This window comes from Ambystoma mexicanum, chromosome 9 (genome assembly GCF_040938575.1).
Source record: "Ambystoma mexicanum isolate Mex_15411 chromosome 9, UKY_AmexF1_1, whole genome shotgun sequence".
Lineage (NCBI taxonomy): Eukaryota > Metazoa > Chordata > Amphibia > Caudata > Ambystomatidae > Ambystoma > Ambystoma mexicanum.
Genome location: NC_090931.1, coordinates 956,590,727 through 956,609,691, shown reverse-complemented (window position 1 = coordinate 956,609,691; position 18,965 = coordinate 956,590,727). Strand labels below are relative to the sequence as shown.

Here is an 18,965-nt window from a genome sequence, read left to right as displayed (position 1 = left end):
CCAACAAACCATGGGCAAACGCCCAGGGGCATCACTGAGGCGCGCATGTCACAGCCAAGCCAAAATGAGGGAGAGCAGGGCCATGCTACATAACACAATTAGGCATCAACCGACTGAGGTGTTACATTCTTGAACTAGTATATAAAAGAAGGACCAGTTTCTGAGTGATAACGTGACCAGTAGAAGTCAGCAGGTCCCTCCCTCCATAAAAGGACCCCAGAAGTGCCAGTCCCTGGCAGGGGATGCCACAAACAGCCCCCCAGGGTCACACCTCACATGCAACCCACCGTTCAATGCAATGTGCGAGGAATCAGGATTCACACATGAGAGTCACCAGTAACAGTACCCTCACCTTGGGGACCATCATCCTGCAGACAGAGAATCAAGAAAAGTGTTTGCCTCACTAGGATCAGTGTCCTAGTGTTTGCTGTCATGGACAATGCGCAGCCGTGAGAGATATGGCATTGAATTTTGGAGACTTCGCTCTCGCAGTTTGAGCTTCACAGAGGCATAAGATAACCGGGTCTTCTGAACTGTAGGGGTGAAATCAGGGTAGAATGATAACTTACCAGCCTCATAACATATTACACTCAACTCCCGGGCCCGTTGCAGGATGAGATTGCAGTCTATATGATTCAACAGTCTGGCGATAATTTGGCGAGGTTGTTGTCCAGGCTTAGGTGTCGGGCCCTTTATACAGTGCACCCTCTCAACCAAGAACTGAGCTGAAAGTGGGGTCCGATAGCACCTTCTTAAAGAATTCCTCCATGAAATGCTTCATGTTAGTTGAAGGAACTGATTCTAGAATTCCCAGGACACGCACATTATTTCTCCTGGATTTTGTTTTCAGGTCCTCATTTTTGGCCCGAACCCCCTTTAGCTCCTGTTTCAGAGAGTGAAGTTCAAGAGTCCCCTCGGAGGAAGTTTCCTCCAGAACCCTCACTCTATGGTCCATCTCTGCTATTCAACTGTTTTCTTTTTCTATGCGCCGTTGCTTTCTATCCACTTTGTAAACTAGGCTATCCCGCTTGCCATTCACTGACTCAAACCCGGATTTGTGCCAGAATAAATGACAGCTCAAATTGAGGGCTCGATTGGGGCTTCCTTTGGGGGGGACTGGGAAGCCAGAGCACCCCCCACAGTGGACTCGTCCATCACAGACATTCTGGAAGTCGTGCTTCGCCCTCCAGGAGCAGCTGATGGGTCTTTCTAAACAAAGGCCAACTTTGATTGGCATATATTCCCTTTGGCCATGTGATTTTCAATTCAGCCCGCTTGTCCAGGATGGTAGACGTGGACTTCAAGAAGGAACTCCCTCGAGCCCCAATAGGCAAGAGGGGATACACCTCCGGGCTGCGACTCGGCTCCGGGGCCCAGCAGTACCCCCAACATGCAGATTTGCAAGGGGTCAGTCGCACAACGCCCAGCCAGGTCTCCCATCAATCCACAATCACCAATGGCTCCATTCAGCTCATCTCTCAATCAAGGATAGGTGCCCCAGGTGAGCCCCAGACTACAGGAGCCCCCTGAGTCTGAGGGATTCTGCCAACTGGCACTGCGATCTGTTCCACCACCACTCCAGTATATGTCAGTATGACCAGATGGGCAGACTGCACTGTGGGGAAGATTTTAACCAATGTTTCTCAGCACTCTGGTGCAAATGACAGCTCTCTCCCGTGTGCAGCCCGGAGTAGTGCCGCTCCACCCTTCAGTTTCAGCTGCAGGGCCCCTTAACACTCCCCAGCGCAAAGAGATCATGCACGGGAAAGAGTATGTCTTAGCCTCCACCAATGACCCCAGAAACCTTCAAGCTACAGTACCACATGAAGCTAGGGAGCACTCCAGATCGACAACCCAGCTCCGGGACCTAACCGTACCTGCAATATGTGGATGAGTGGGTGAGGGGACGTCTGCACAGTGCCCAACTAGGATTTATCATCAATCCGAAGTCCCAGCATGTTCCACTCCACGCAGTGTCAGAGTGCAGATGCACTCATACCCCAACAGGCCTACGAACCACAGCGGGATCCCGGGACACCTTCAGCAAGCATTTCAGCTGCATTCTGATAAGAGGGACCCAGGCCTAATGGCACTTCCGCTCTGGCAGCCGACAGCGCATCCGGGCCAGAAGGCAGCATCATGGAAAGGTTGCAGTCAGCACCTCTCTGCTCCAGTCTGAACAGTTGCTCCCTCCAGGCTGGGCCATATAACCTGCCACACCACATTTCGGCTCTTTCCCGGAGGGCCTCCTGGCACCCAGGGTAAGCTGGAGGCCCCACAGATGGGAGCATGTCTCAGCCCCCGCCCAGTCTCTGGGCAAGTGCCAGGCCTCAGGGCCTCAGGGCCTCAGGTGACATCTGCTAGCACCGGTCTATGGTGACTCATTCAATGCCCAAAGCAGGTCTGGAGGGTCCGCAGATGCTCCTCCAGTCATTCCTCGCCTATGAGGACCAAAGCGGATCAGCAACACCAGATGTCGACCCCACTCTCCTTTCTTATACTATCGGAACTGTATCTCAAGTGACCATCTTCGATGCGCACCTAACAGCACTCCTCGACAGATACAAATTTTACAAGTCCTTACTGCTAGGCCAGATTAAGATTCAGAGACTGAGGCCTCAGTCATTTCAAGATGCCATTACTGGCTCACTAGACTTCAGAATGTTATGACTTTGTATTTACCCCAGCTTATCTCCTGGGTGCATAGAGCTGTGTCTGTTCATCTCTTTTAATGGCTTAGTCACTGAATCATAATGAGGTCTGCTTTACAGAAAGCAGACACTTGCATTACTTGTTTTGGGAGAGCTAAGCCCTGCCTAAACCCACATCTGAGGATCAACCAGAGTTCAAACCATGTTGACCATTTTGAGGTTACATGTAAAAAGTCCTAGGAGGATAGCTCAGGGGCAACGTGCTCGCCTTGGAAGCAAGATGACACGGAGCAAAACAGGTTCGATCCCTGGGTCCGCGCTTAGAAACCTCTGGGTATTAAGCGCATTGTGAATAACCTATCATATCATATCATATCATAAAAGGAAACCTGCTCTTTGTGTCATTTTTACTGGCAATGACAATGTAATAAAGAGAAGGCATATCAACAAACCTTACTCAATCTGTGAGATAATTTGTAAAACACATTATATAATCTCCTTGCCGAATACTAAAATATAATTTGTATACATCTGCATGTTGTTCATGCAACATGGCTGCATAAATACAGAAACTCTTTTGCATTAGATAATTTTGTTTTGAAAGGCAACACGTATCATTGTTGTGTTTAGCATTACTTTACATAATACTTAATGATATAGTCCATATTTATTTTATTGTTGCAGGTAAAAGATTAATAGTACATGCAATAAATAACTTCACAATGCACACAAATTAATGAATTTAGGGAACAGTCTGAGCACTAATATGAAAATTAGAGGTTAGCATGTTCCCTCTGAGCCAACCATGGAAAGGTGCATTTGGCTTCCCCTTCAAAGCACTCATGAGCCACCTGTTGGCAAATCCCCACCCAATTCATTATATATATATGTATATATATATATATAAGTTCATATATATATAAGTCCATTTGAGCCAAGTCATACATTCCACCACACCACCTAGTAGCCATCACTGGAAGTTTACCCTCCAGTGTTACTTAATACATAGCTTAATCAACCCAAGACAGACATTTTGCAAGGCGGTCAGAACAACTACATACGTGGCTTCACCCTTATTAGAGATCATCAACACAGTATAGTTCTAACAGCCTTGTGGTTTGAGCATTTGCCCATGTTTTCACTACAGTAAGTTATGGTGGGCTTAAAAAGGTTTGAAAAAAAAACCTTTCAGCTGAAATATGAAAGTAGGAAAGTGCAGTTGAGCCAAGCCACACATTCCACAACGCCACCTAACAGCCATCGCTGGAAGTTCACCTCCAGTTCTGAGACACAACAAGGCAATGTGGGTATGCAAATTAGCCCTAATGCAAAACCTTTCTCCAGGAAATTGTCTTTGTCTAAGTTTAGGCATAGATTCATCAACCCAAGACAGACATTTTGCAAGGCTGCCAGGACAACATCATACCTGGTTTCACCCTTTTTAGGGATCATCCGTGCGGTATAGTCCTGACAGCTTTGTGGTTGGAGCAAGTTATGGTGGGTGTATATAATTTTGAAACCAAAAATGGTTCTTTGCTTGAGTTATGGATCTGTGATGTCATTATGTGAATTTAATGAGGAAGATAACTCACTACAGAACAATAAAAGAACATTAGAACATTGTGGCATTATGTGAAAGCTGGGCGAGTAGAAGCATGAGGCACATAAGGCATGACCACAACATTAGGCTAGATATAGAATCATAGGAAATAGTAGATGGGTGGGGCTAAAGGGGAGGAAGGTTGCACAAATCAATGAGAGATACCAGCAAAAATGGTTCTATAAATGTAAGGACAATTGTGTTTTTTAAAACATTGAAAAGGCAACCTTCAGGACCCAAAGTGAGGCATGATATACTGTACATTTGAGACTTTTCATTACATTTGGCGAGCCTTAATGTGTGTTTCCACTTTGATTCCCTGTTGTTCTTGAATCACTGTCCTGCTGGTGATCTGTTATTTCACCCTGAACAGAGCCAAGATGCTGGGAAAGTGTTTGATAATACATTGAGGACCAGGCAGAGGGGATGCAGAACAATAAACACAAATATGGCTGCCTTGGTGACCTAATGGACCATGAACAGTCATGCTAGCCCACACACAATATATTATGATTGAAAATGGGAAAGACATTTATTTAAATACGCAACCAAAAAGGTACAGCATCCTTATTCATTCACTCACCTTAGGTCCTGTCAGTCCTTCACCTGGAGGCCCACGGGGTCCAAGCCTTCCTTGTGTTCCTTGGTCACCCTGAAAAATAATGTCATCACAGTCATGGAAATGTGGGCTCAGGTACCTGGCAGCGTCCTCTGGCTGCACTCAGGAATTACCCACTCCTCAACTAGAAAAATCCATGCCCATCTGATGGGTGGTAAAGCCCATTGCCTATGTCTCCAGACAAAAAGAAAACATTCTTGCTCATGCATTGCTTATATTTTGTGAACACGTCAATTGTGTTTGTCTGGACACTTTGCAAAGATTGAACAGCCATATTCTGCCTAATTTCCCTTTAAGCACTTTTTCCCTTCCATCTTTTGTTATCGATACAGATTCCCTTCCTGAGCAGTGGGCACACAGAACTGTTTTGTTAAACATTGTTGTATTCACATCAATCCACTTGTCTGTTTGGTTTTACGTTTGAAAACCCAACAATTCCACTTTCAAAACACTGCAAACATTGAAGTGCACTCAATTAACGTAGAACATTAACCTATTAATGTTTCCTTTCTAGCTATTTCACTTTTTGGGGTGCAACCGTCTGCACAGAATGTGTGAGGTGGAATAAGATGGTGTCACAGGTCCGATTTGTACTTTACATATCAAAAGAAATGAGAAATCTGTCTGCAACAAATATTTTTTCACTTGAACATATATCAGAAACTGCTATCAAAATAAAAGAATGTGTAATGACACACGCTACTTATAGCACGCATTTGCTTAAGACTTGTGTCACAAATCTTTGAGATGTATATTGATATATACCACAATTCTTTATCAAACATGTTTTAAGGCTTTTTCCATGAGTTTATGTCTAGATACAGGGGAAATATATGAAAAAGAAGATGTTTACAGCTGGACATCTTGCCACACCTGCTTATTTGTTCACCCACTCACGAGAAGGAGGATTACTAAATGTGCCAAGACAAGTTTTGGTTTAGGCATATTAGTTTAAACGTGGAGCACCTTCACTTTCTAACTTACTTAACTGAGTCCTGAGGAAGGGTTATTAGCCCGAAACATGTGTTGACTCTTTTCATATACTAGTGGATTTTGATATGCACTCAAAGTAAATGAATACTACTGAACAAGACCATTTAGTGCATGGTTAGTGATACCCATTCATTATATCCATTGATACAACTGAGTAAATACACTTTGAAACAGGTGACTAGAATGGTTTCACTCCATTTGCGCAGACAAGCTATTTTCATAGTCTTCCACATGATCCCAATGCCATTTACAGCATGACTCCACAGATATCCAGAAGCACTCACCCTACGTTTTTTTCTGAACAATTTAAGGCAGTGCAGGATTCAAAGGCTACAGCCACCTTTCTGGGCAAAACATACACCTGGGCTGCATGGTTTATTTTTGGTAACTTAAGCATATGTTTGCCCCATAGAAGGCGCTGAGAAGCACCATCACATTGAGTCCATAAGGGTCATCTTGGGTCTATGATTTACTAATGGTGTGCCAGAAGCCAAACGCTACAACAGCATCAACTATGGCCTTTGAGTACAGCTCGTCAGAAGAGACGCGAATACCGCTGACCATAAAGAGGGGCTTCCAAACTGCACAAAGGTGTTGCCTGTAGAGATATTCCCTCTGCACCAAGGATTGCCTGATGGTGTTTACTCAAGGAATCCACGGGATTTTGCTATCTGTCGGCTTGTGAAGCAAATTTGCCTGTGTTTGGCTTCTTTGAATAGATATGTTCCTCATTGGTCACACACCTGCTGCCACGCCCTTGCACCATCTTAGGGTGGGGATTGGTTACAATTAACAAGATAACAAAGAGAAGCAGGACAGAGGCACCAGAAATAAGAAAGCAGGTCTGCACGTGTGTTTATAGAGCTCAGAAGGGGTGGGGATATTATTGGGTAATAGAACTTTATAGGCCCTCAAAGGTGCAACAAGAGCAAAACTCTGTCCAGGAAATGCAATGGGCAGTACACCAGATTTTAGAGTACAACTCAAGCAAGGGGAGAAAATAACAAGAAATGCTTCCCCCCTATACCCAGGGTCTAGTCACCACATCATTATGTGAAGAAACGTTGCGTTGTCAATCAGAGCTTGTTACAAAGCTACCCATAATTATTTGACCAGAGACTGACATTAAGAGCTTCTTTGAGGGACACACCCCGCTACATCTGACCGAGAGCCTTATCTTCCGATGACTCAAAATAAGGAATGCAAGGATTGTGAAATTTACTTGGGGCCGGGGGGGGGGAGAAGCAGTGGCTTTCTACGAGAGCTGCAATGCTAGCTCCGAACTTTCTGCCTCAGTAATATTTTTTCCATTTTCCCATACCATACCTTCAACTTTTCACATTGCATTTTCTGAAAATGCATACTTATCATCTGTATGGACAATGCTATACCTTAAAAGAAATTAAGGGTTGTGCTTGCGCCACAGGCTGTTTTTAAAATGAATTTATTGAAACTCATCAATGTTTTACCTTGGGTCCCTGAATTCCTTCACCCGGTGGTCCAGTAGGTCCTGGTGGTCCTTGTCGTCCAATGGTTCCCTGTGATAAAAGCACAATTTAGTTGCAATATTTTATTAGACTTTTCATTTTTGTGCACATGGCTTAGTGTATCCTAGATGTTAGTGATATTCTGTGTGAGCCATCTGATGATACTGAAAACGAGTGTGTCCATATGATTAGAAACATGCTGGTTGTTGCGTCATAATGACCACCTTCTCAATGCAGTAGCCCCATTTCACTGTCAGTGATAACAGTGCAGATCCGGATTGGCTTCATCCTTTCCTCTTTATGACTTCTGCTTCACTGTGTCGGCCATTTTGATTTTCATTCCATGGGAGGTGCCGGTATGCATTGAACAACGTTCCTTAGTCAAATACTTCCTTATGTTAAAAACTGTACTCCCATTCCCTGCCCTGCTCCCCACACCTTGACTGGATGAAGGGGATACAGCTAGTGGAGCTAGAGAACTGAATTCATAGGAGTAACATTTCTAATAATGACATGAAAACATGTACTGTAATTACATTACTCAATGATGGTAACCTACCCTAAAATTATGCTTTAAACTATATTACCGATTTAGACCTTTTTCTGTTTTGTGCTCTATGTGCATAACCGAAGGGGGGAATGTTTTTTTCTCAAGATATGCTGCAAAGTAATAATTAACCATTAAGTTCAGCAAAGTGCAATATTAATTTCCTCTTAATGAAGGCTAGTATGCATTGCAAAGTTTCCATGTGGCTTTAAACACTCTTTAAGACACCCACGTTAATATGCCCCACAATCTCTGTTTTGATAAGACAATGTTTTTTACAGATTTAAGTGAAAGAATCATCACTTTCGATCTGTAAATGTGTACATGACGCACTGAAGAGCCACTGGCCTTTGAGAGGTGTGTTTTTGTAGCAGGTCTTCTGTTCTTCCAGCCCAATCTTGTCCTCTGGTATTTCAATTTAAGCAACCCAGAAAACATGTGTCAGAGGAGGCTTTGTGTATGATGGCTGATGGGCACGTATGGCCCACCCTGGAAACACAATTATGTTTTAGGCATTATCTTACCGCCTCTGCTTGATCCACAGCATGTTTGCGGCATAGCAACCTTGTTTCTGTGAGTGGTTAGTGAGTCCATCATCCTCAGAATAACATCATGCAGACGCACCCTAAACAACATCTACCCAACCCTTCTACATAACACCCAGCACTCAACACCTCCAATACATCGACTCAAACACTTCTATACAATACCTGTCAAACACTTCCCATAAAACATCTATTGAAATCCTTTAACACAACACCCTGCACGCAAAAACTCCTACTAATCTTCTGAAATCATTCTACATAGCACCTTACACTCAACACCTCTTTCAAACATCTGCTCAAACCTTTTGTACATGACTACCTATACTCAGTGCCTCCTACACAATATGCACTCAAATCATTGTACTTAATGCCCTACACAGAGCACCTCCAAAAAGGCACATTCTACTTAAATCCTTCATAACAACTGGTGTAAAAAAAATCACCTTCTATATGACAACTTGTGTATAACATATTCTAAACAACACTTTTTTCTTAAATCCTTAAACGTTACGCCTTATACACTCATAAATATGTGTTTATAACACCCCATGTAAAACATCTTCCGTGTACCAGTGTCTGAGTAACACATTCTACATGACGAACATCTGCACAACATTCAGGTTGACACCTTTTATACAGCAACCTGCACGGAACGCCTTCTCTATATCACTCTTAACATAATACATGTTGTACATGGATAACAGTCACATATAACACAAACATGTTCCTCTTAGAACTGTCTGGAGGACACATTCTATGAGATAGCACGCATAATGTATTCTGGTAAATACCTTTCCTAGCACTGCTGATTAAATGCCTTCCTTATAACACCCTGGGGACCACCACCATCAATAAAGAACTACACTTGTAGTCCTTTACCACCCATAGCAGAATAAAGATGGTAAGTTGGGCTTGCGCCATGAAAAAAGCTCGGCTTTCAATCTTGCCAGTGCTGTAAGTACCTACTTTATTACAGAACAAGTGGAGTTTGGCCTGGTGCCACCAGGAGCAAGAGCTGAGTGTGGTCTTATTCCGGATAGTCTGTGCGCCAAAAGAACAGAGTGCTCTGCCTTCAGGCATAACAGTGCTGGACAGTTCTCTGTGTATGGAACCTCTTTGGCAGCTTCAGGAACTTCACTCACCATGTTACTTATGTCCAAGTAGAAAGGCACTGGAACCGGAAGGCTTCATGCTTCACGCTTGGATCTGTGTGATTGAGTTGAAGAGCAACAACTCGATTCATGATTTGCTTATCCCTGACTCACTGAATCCTACCCACAAGCTTCTTCTGTACTGTATTTCTTTAGTCAATTCCACTAGTTACCTCTCCCCTGCTTTCTGTGGCCTCCTTGGGGGGTTTCACCCCATATCTCCTTCACCCATCACGCTTCTCAACACCGTCTAACCTCTAGCAGCCACACTCCCACGCCAAAGGCCTCCATCCGTCTTTGCCCCCTTTCTTTCTCAACCCTTACCTGCGTTCCCTCCATTGTCGCCAAACATGCCCCACCCCACCTCCACTTCCACGCCACCCGTTCCGTCCTTCACTTCCGCTGAACTCTGCATGCATAGTCATAGAAAGTGGACCATGCTTTCTATGACTATACATTAAGTGCTCAGACACATCGACTGGCCGGCCCTCTGGTCACTCATGTACGGCGGATGAACCTGTCTTCACCGAATATGAATAGAAACTCACACTTCATTTGGTTCATACTTCTGGAGGGTGAACATGTTTGTGTCAGTTTCCCTGTGTGACCATATCACACTTGTGATCAAGTGTTGGATAAAGCTCCAAAGGTGATATAAAGATACTCCTTCATGATCATGTTTGTTAGTTTGCTCCAGCGATTTACCCTGTCCATGAGGTCAAATTGAGATGAAAAGCCTAATAAACTACAGTCTTTGTTGCAGTTTCGGCTGCATGGTGGTGCATTAGCACCACTTATAAGATGAAAATATTGCATTGGCGTACCGATAGGGGAGAGGTGGGAGGTGAGGAGGGATATACAGCCTGTGTTGTTTTTGGTTATTTACCCACCCATTGACCACTCATGGGCATGTCAATCACAGTGACCATTCCCACCCACTATCTGCCCCTTCCTGCCCAAAACACAACCTTTTGTGATCTCTTTGAGATATCTCTACCAAGCAATAACATCAAACTGTGTGCTTTATAGGGCCTGCCTGTTATTTCTGCAGTCTTTTGAGGTTTAATGGCATAATCACAGCTGTAAATGAGGTCCATGTGTAATAAAAATGTCTTAACCAAGTGTTCCTTTAGCCACTTGATATTTAAGCCATATGGGTGTCCTCTCGTCTGATTGTTAAGCCGATGTCCTAGTAAACAATTGTTGGCAAAACCAGCAGTTTGGGCTTGCATATATGTATTAGATAGGCATTTTCCAGGCGCTGGCATCATATGCCAACGTATTTACATTGTTTTCCAGTTGCTGCCATTTTATGGCCAGGTAGCACTATTTTGGCAGTGCCTGGCAAATGCCCATCCCCTGCTAACAAAAGAGCCAAAACTCTTGGCAGTGCCAGTGCCTGTTTGCAATTGTGACAACAAGATGATCTCTAGGTGATAGACCCGAGTGAAATCTGTCTCTTAGAGGGGCTGGGTACGGATTTCTCCTTGATCATTTACAACATTTAAAATGACCTCACTAAAGATTATGCAGTCAACGTCTATAAGATGGATCACTTTGTGTGCCAGATTATATTTAAATGGCATCTTTCTTTAATGGAATCTGTACATCTCCATTTTTTGTTTTGCTGGTTTGTGTCTCATCCACAAGTTCTGCTGTTGCCATGTACACATTATAGGGGTCTGAAGAGTTCTACTAGCCTAGGAACAGCATGCCAGTCTGTGTTGTCCGTATACTTCTGCATGCAAAGAAATACATTACCAAACAATGCATACAGCAACAGCACCAACAACTGTAGAGTGCATGCTACCAGAAGGGGGGCAAGAGCTGATATACTCGTCTATGCGAAGCATTTTCTCACTCAACACCCCGCCTTTATAATACTTGTCATATGATGAGAGTACTTAGGAATTTGATGACAGTTCTTGGTTATGTTGTAACTATCTGGCAATCTCTGACAACAGTTTGAGTAGCTGGGCTTTCGATGGCAACAGCCGATATGTGATGTGCACACCAGAGCAAATGGTGAAAGTATCAAAGCATACAATGGCGCTTTTCTATTTTAATTGTCTAGGTCATAGAGTGCAAAGCCCTGGCCCACGCGCAACACGGCACTATACAAAGGCGAAAAAAATACAAATGCAAACATATCCTGCATTAAATGTAAGTGACTAAACAAGGCAAATCAGAAAATGCACAAATCATCAATGAAAAACAAAAGACGGCCAGTGCGCAAAAATAGGTGTTTAGGCCTTTCTAAATTCTAACACAGAGGGTGGCATCCAACACAAACAGGAAGCGCATTCCAGGCTGGAGGAGGTGCTTTCGGGAAGGCCTGGGCTGAAAGGTGAGCATTTGTGCAACTGTAAGATGTCGGCACCTCTAGTGCGCCCAAACCAACCAGACTAGGCGATGCATTGGCTAAGCAATTTGGATGCTCCAACTCCAATGCTTCTAGGGTAATGCAGCAGAGGACCTTGAAAAGTGCTCTAGAGGGACAGAGAGCGAATGAAGGGGAATCAGGGCAGTGGGGGTGGGCTCAAACATTACACGCAATGGCTGCAAGTTGGTGAAAGGCCTTCTTCAGGAATATTTTTTAGTTAAATTTGAAACTCGTTACAGTAAATACTAATCTCGATGAAAATGTTACTTCTGCACAAAAACTAAATCTAGTGGCTCTCCATCATTGTCCCTTTTGAAGGATGAGTGGAAATGAGACGCTAAAACTGACGGAGGAACACTGGCTATCACCTATAGTTGTGTTAATGGCCACCATTTGAGTGCAGTATTTCTAGTGTTAAGATCTTCAGGAAAGGCACATGTCTAACAGAAAAATGACTTACCTTTGGTCCAGGAAGGCCCTCGCCCGGGGGGCCTGGAAGCCCAAAAGGTCCCTTAATACCCTGATCACCCTGAAAATAGACAAAAGTAGATAACATTTTAAAACTTTCCTCGCATCTGTAAAATGCTCTATGTCGGTGATTCAGAATAATGTGCCGTCGTTCTTTTCACTTGGCCTGCCCCATTGGTTATGCTTTGTTTGAAGTCTAAGAGTGCAGCTGTGTCTGATAACCCATGGATATTAAACACTTACTTCCATCGTATTCAATGTTTGTTACATTAATACTAACATTATGCTTTTACATAGTGCTTTGTCCCTGATGCTTCCAACTTCTGGGTGTTGTGTTAATAGGTGCCTTTGTTATGTTTTAATGGTACTCAATGCATCTACCTCGGAGAAAGGAAGCATTGTGTCCGCCTTGATGGGATTCATACCAAAGCAAATCTTTATTTGTGTTTAGGCTTTTACAGAAAATCACACAAAAAGAGGTTAAATTACACATTTTCTCAGTTAAAAATGCACATTTTCTACTGAAAAACGTGAAACAACTTTCTAAATGTATGGCACATTTGATCTAAATGAACTACGTGCAATGAATTAAGAACTACTTTGAACATACACACACCTCGATGTTTAACCCCGTGCTTTACCACTCTCTCTCAGTGAGCACCAGAGGGCAAACGTGTAATACATGAGTAGTGTCCTCCGCAGCCAGCTCATGTAAGGGAGAAAGGGCCTCATTCAGAGTTTGGTGGTAATTCAGGGGTTCATTTGCTGAATTACCACCAAACTCAATTGCCATTACTGCCACTTGGTGCCGTGGGATTACAAGTGGTGGAATTCCCTATTTGTGGAGTCCATAGCACTCCATGAGGATGTATGTTGAATTTCCCACCAGTGGAATTACTGCACACTAAATCCACTGATTTCTGTCTGTAAAATAAGGAATCCCCCTCCAGCTTTTTCCTACAGGTAAATCCTTCACTTCACCTCTAAATGTATAATTGGTGGTGCTGGAAAAAACGCTTGTAGTTCTCTTATCGCCCCAAAAAGTGTCCATTTCGGAATTAACACCATTATTCCCGCACCACCAAACTTGTAATGAAGCCCAATGTCTTTCTTTGTAGGTGGAATTATTCCTGGCCCCTTCTACAACACTAACAGGTTTTAGTCCCAGTTTGCAGGTCAACTATATTCTTCTGGGTTCTGGATCATATAGTGCACAGGAATATTTTCGCTTTTCTGATTTGGCTGCAGTCATTAAAAAACACCCTCACATTTCTCAGTACAGAATCGTTTCTCAGCCTTCATCCTTAGAGCGCTCCTCGAGCATGGACTTCCTTAATACTTGTTTAAAGACTGTTGTTGAGACCTGATCTCCATGCTCAATCCAAGCCTCATTAGAGCCGTAGGGTCTTCACCCATCGCTTTATATTAAGCAGTGACATGGCCTCTTTAAGCAAGATCCAACTTCAGAAGACAGCTTGCTACGTTCGGACGAGAGTTGAGTATGGCATGCCAAGACCACACAAATGCAGCATACTCTCTATGAGTAGAACTACATGTAACCCCTGACCCAAATGGGGCCATTTTAAGTAAGGGGATTATATACAAGGGTAGGTAGGCAAAACAAGAGAAGGGGAATAAACAAGGACACAGAAGTTTTAACACTGTATTTTTTAATGTGCTTATGTGCTTAACTGGACTTACCCGACTGAAACATCTATCCCCACCATGTGGGACACATAGATCTCTGGCATAATGGACAATGGGCAGGTCTCCCCTGCCAGCAAGAATGAACCCACCTGAGAAGGAATCCACAAGGGAATTCACTGAAGGAAAGACAGTTAGAGGTGTCATTTTGAAAGAAGGGAAAAACGGAGTAAGGCAGGTAAAGATATTATTGGTCAAACAGGTGTCACAGAGACTGAGAGAAAATCATTTATTTGCCAGGCTCAAGATGAGTCAGTTCCAAACCGAGGCAGTGGACTTTTGGGGATTCATCATTTCCCCACTGGGATTGGAATGGGGGCTGGCAAGGTGAAAGGGGTCAAGGGATGGCCAAGTCCCACGTGTGTTAAAGAGATTCAAAGTTTCCTAGGCTCTGCATATTTTTATCGGAGATTTACTGTGGGTTTTTCTCAAATCGTTACCCCAATCACAAGACTCTTAAAGAAAGGAATGAAGTCCCACTCTTTTACATCCTGATGTGAGTCAACCATTTTCTGTGGAATCAGATGCTTCCAATGTAGCAGTTGGAGCTGTGTTATCACAAAGGCATTCCGTGACTGGTCAGTTACAGCTTGTGGCCTTTTTCTCAAGGAAATTAACTGAAGCAGAAATGAATTACATGATTACGGATTGCAAACTGTTAGCCATCAAAGCAGTTTTTCAAAAATATTAGGGGCAAGGAATATAGTGACTGTGCTTACTGACCACAGAAACATACTATTTTTAAAATATGCTAAGACCTTGTCAACAGGGCAGTGATGCTGGGAGCTCTTTTGAAGACTATGGGTTTGTAATTACTTTTAAACCGAGGCGTTTAAATGGAAAGGCGTATGCCTTTTTTTGTTTAATGATTTTTATTGTTCTAAATATCGAGAATGATACATATGTTAACAAGTTATCTTGTCAACTTCCTCACAGCATAAAGGGAAGGAACAGGAAATAATTCCAGTAATCCCAGCTGATCATTTTTTGGCCGCATGTCTATGGAAAGAAAATGGATTACTACAAAAGGTTCTACTAGCTGTGAATGTGACACAAATGAAGGTTTGGGTGAGTCAAGATACCCAACCAAGGATTTCAAATGGATTACCAAATGTGGGCTCAAAGTTCAACCTCCCTAATCAAGAGATTCAAGAAGACGTTCTGAGAACCTGTTATGAGACTAAAATGGCAGGTCATCCAGGGTTCAGAAAAATGCTGGAACTTGTTGGTCCGAGTTTCAGGTGGGAATCAATGCAGGGGGATACACTAGAATTTGTGGGAACATGTGACCAGTGTGCACGGTAAAAATCCAATAGTGGGAAACCAGTGGGTTTACGTGTTCCCTTACCTATCTATCTTCCACTCCCTTGGCTTACCATTTCTATGGATTTTAATTCCGTGGCTGTAAGACTCAAACTTCTCCGGGAAATGAAGGTACATCCAGCTTTTCATGTTTGTCAGTTAAAGCATTTCAAGCACGGAACTAGATTAGCTGGACCAACTTCTCCAGTTATCACCCCCATGACTCTGAAGAATATGAGGTTAAGGCAATTTTAGAGTCCCGTATTCAGAGTTGTTGTATCTAATTGATTGGAAGAGTTTTGGTCCCAAGGAAAGGTCATGGGAAAAAGCTGAGAATGTCCATGCCCCACGTCTCCTAACTAGATTTCAGAGGAAGAATCAGTGCAAACCTGACCCTTGATCTGGGCCCTAGTGGGAGGGCACTGTCAGGTTCTCCCTGTCAAGACTGACTAGTTTCATAACAGGAAGAGTAACAAGATTAACATTGTGCCTTTAGAGCTGGCTGGGTTAGTTGTGCTTTTAGAACTGGCTGGTTTAGTAACAGGAAGAGTTTGTTCATAGAATTAACATTGTGCTTGCCCAAGTCAAGATGGAGTGAAAGAAACTTACTCTGATTGGTTAAAGAAACAATGATATGTTTGGTTGCCTGATTGGTGGAGAGGACAATGGGTTTGATTCTTGGGAGATGAGCAAGATTCTAAACTGCCTTTCATCCAGAGAAATTCAGTGGCTGGTTGTGTATTAGTTAAGCTCCTTAAGTAAGGCCTTTCCAGAGCTCAGAAAATCTACCAAAGTAAGAATATCGTTTGCTGATCCAATTTGAACAAGAAGTCATCAGGTGGGATCGTTCTTTTAAAGATTTTGAGATTGTCACAGTGAACTTTCATTTTCTTTTATAAGAAAACTTAAAGAGTAAACAAGTTTCAAGTTCATTTGAGAAAAGAGACATTACAGTTAAAGTTATTATAAGGAAAACAAGCTTGAAGATTGTGCGTAGGATTTTAAAGTTGATTAACTGTGTGAAATGTTCTTCAAGACTGTTTAATGTGTGCGCGAGCTCGCAAGTTGCCGTTTGCGTGTTCTTTTTAAAGCGCGTGTACATTTTTCACGTGAAAGTCGTTTCCTGAGAAAGCGCGTGTGGTTTGCGATAGAGCGCATGCCAAAAAGAATTGCGCGTGTGAATTTTAGCGCGTGTACATTTTTCACGTGAAAGTCGTTTCCTGAGAAAGCGCGTGTGGTTTGCGATAGAGCGCGTGCCAAAAAGAATTGCGCGTGTGAATTTTAGCGCGTGTACATTTTTTCACGTGAAAGTCGTTTCCTGAGAAAGCGCGTGTGGTTTTACGATAGAGCGCGTGCCTAAAAGAATTGCGCAAGTTAACTGTAGCGCGTGTATATTTTTTTTACGCGAAATACGTCTCAAGAGAAAGCGCGTGTCGGGCTGCGATAGAGCGCGAGTCCATTTTTATCAGCGCGTGTTATTTTTATCGCGTTTACGTATTTTTTCACGCGCGCGGGTTTTTTAAGATAATCGCGTGTGTATTTTACACGCGAGGACAACTCTTCACGTCTTCTGATTTCACGTGTTTATCGCACACGCTAGTAAAGGAAGAAACTATACGTTCTTTGTGTAAATGTGTAAATAAGGAAAACAATTCACACGCAGAAAGAAAGCAGTATTCCAGGAAGTTAAAGAATATAATTTAAAGTAATCTATGCAAATAGAACTCAATGTTTTCAGAGAAAGACTGCAATTTATGTAAGCATTGAAAACTACATAAGATCAGAAGAACTTTGAAGTAAGAAGAATATCTAATTCTGAAATGATGTTGCAAAGGCCATCACTTTAGGATTCTAAAGAGACTAGGTTGGCTTGAACTATTTGCACAATACAAGATATATTTACAAGATATTCCACAAAGGTTACTAACCTCTAAGTCTTTTACTGAGGTTTAAGAGGTAAAGAGTTTAGAATTTATTTAGCATAATTTAGAAAAGAAGTTTTCTTATTATATTAGTAACCAGGTGTATTTGTTTATCACAGATACCAGAGCCTACCAGACGGTTGAAGGGCAGCTGTGTCTCCGTTGTTATTTTCTCCAAATTCCCCTTTCCCTTTCTTGGGGTTTTCAGCTCAGCTTATGTTTAAGGGTTGAGAGGTGAACTCCTGGTGAGGGTCTGTGGGGCCAGCATCAGCTCCTGTGGAATTCAGTCAAGCCGGACCCTGACAGGATGAAAGGCCCACGATAATATTTTCCACCTGAGCTGATATGGATCCCACAGAGGCACTAGCTAGTTCCATAAGGGACATGTTTTCTCAGAGTTAAGGGAGGAAATGAGGGCTGTGCGAAAAGAAAATCAGGAATTACAAGTCAAGTTTGAAGAGTTAAACTCCAAGGTTACCCGTAAGGGTGAAGACATTTCTTTGGAGTCAAGAGATTCAGAGGATACTAGTAGAGAATTACCAGTGTTAATTAGAGAGGATTTGGGTGAAGGAACGAGTTCTCAAGAAAGACGCAGGGGAAGTTTGAATATACCTGTAGGTCCAGTCCCCTTAGCACCTCCAGAACGTTTTGGGGGAGAGGCCAAGAAATGCCAGATTTTCCTTACACAGTGTGAACTTCATTTCCTTTGTTGACCTGAAGCTTTTAACACAGATGCTTCTAAAATAGCTTTTATGCTGTCTTACCTCACTGGTGAGGCAGCAACTTGGTCAGTATTATTGGTTGGTCAAGAGAATCCAATACTAAAGAACTTGTTAGCTTTCAAGTTAGAATTTAAAAAGATGTTTGACAGACGCCAATTATCTCAAGAAGTAGATGGAGAACTACTAGAGTTAAGACAGGGAACCAAAGATTTAGTGTCTTACATCACACAGTTCAGATCTTTAGTATTAGAGAGCAATTGGCCAGAAGAGAAGCAATCCTCTTTATTTTATAGAGGTTTGAAGGAGGAATTGAAAGATGCATTATCTACAATTGTTAATAGACCCACTTCATGTGAGGATTTAATTAATCTGGTCATACAAATTGACTATAGATTAGGGGAACGCAAGGCTGAGCGTAGAAGAGGAGGAGTTGAGCAACCCAGAGTTTTCCCTAGAGTTGATAGAGGAAGATTAGAAATTGTAAATAAAGAATTGAGAACTGGGAATGCAGAGAGAGTAAATAAAGTGAGAGGTCCTTTAACTAAGGAGGAGAAGGATAGGCGAAGACAGAATAATTTATGTTTATATTGTGGGAAATCAGGACATTTTGTTGGAAATTGCCCTTGGTGTCCAAAACCTTCTGCATCTACTAACAGCTCCAGAAATCAGCAAGTGGCAAATACCATCCAAGCAGCAGTACCACATATTACATTGAATGTATCCTTGTATATTAAAGAGGAATTAAATGGAAGTGGTCCAGTAGTAATAGATTCAGGAGCCACTGGTAACTTCATGGATTGGAATGTGGTTAAAGATATGAATGTGCCTTACGTTGTAAAAGATATACCAGAGTATGTGAGAGCGGTGGATG

The 18,965-nt window shown here is 42.7% G+C and overlaps 1 protein-coding gene across 1 annotated transcript in view; it reads right to left on the bottom strand.

Annotated features, from left to right (window-relative positions):
- LOC138488828 (collagen alpha-1(XXVIII) chain-like) overlaps positions 1-18,965 on the bottom strand; it is a 324,042-nt gene that overhangs the window by 76,753 nt on the left and 228,324 nt on the right. The window contains exons 26-28 of the mRNA XM_069616159.1: positions 12,437-12,505; positions 7,333-7,401; positions 4,835-4,903 (exon numbers count right to left, since the gene is read on the bottom strand). Coding sequence (XP_069472260.1) covers positions 4,835-4,903; positions 7,333-7,401; positions 12,437-12,505 — 207 coding nt within the window. The remainder of the gene's footprint in view (positions 1-4,834; positions 4,904-7,332; positions 7,402-12,436; positions 12,506-18,965) is intronic.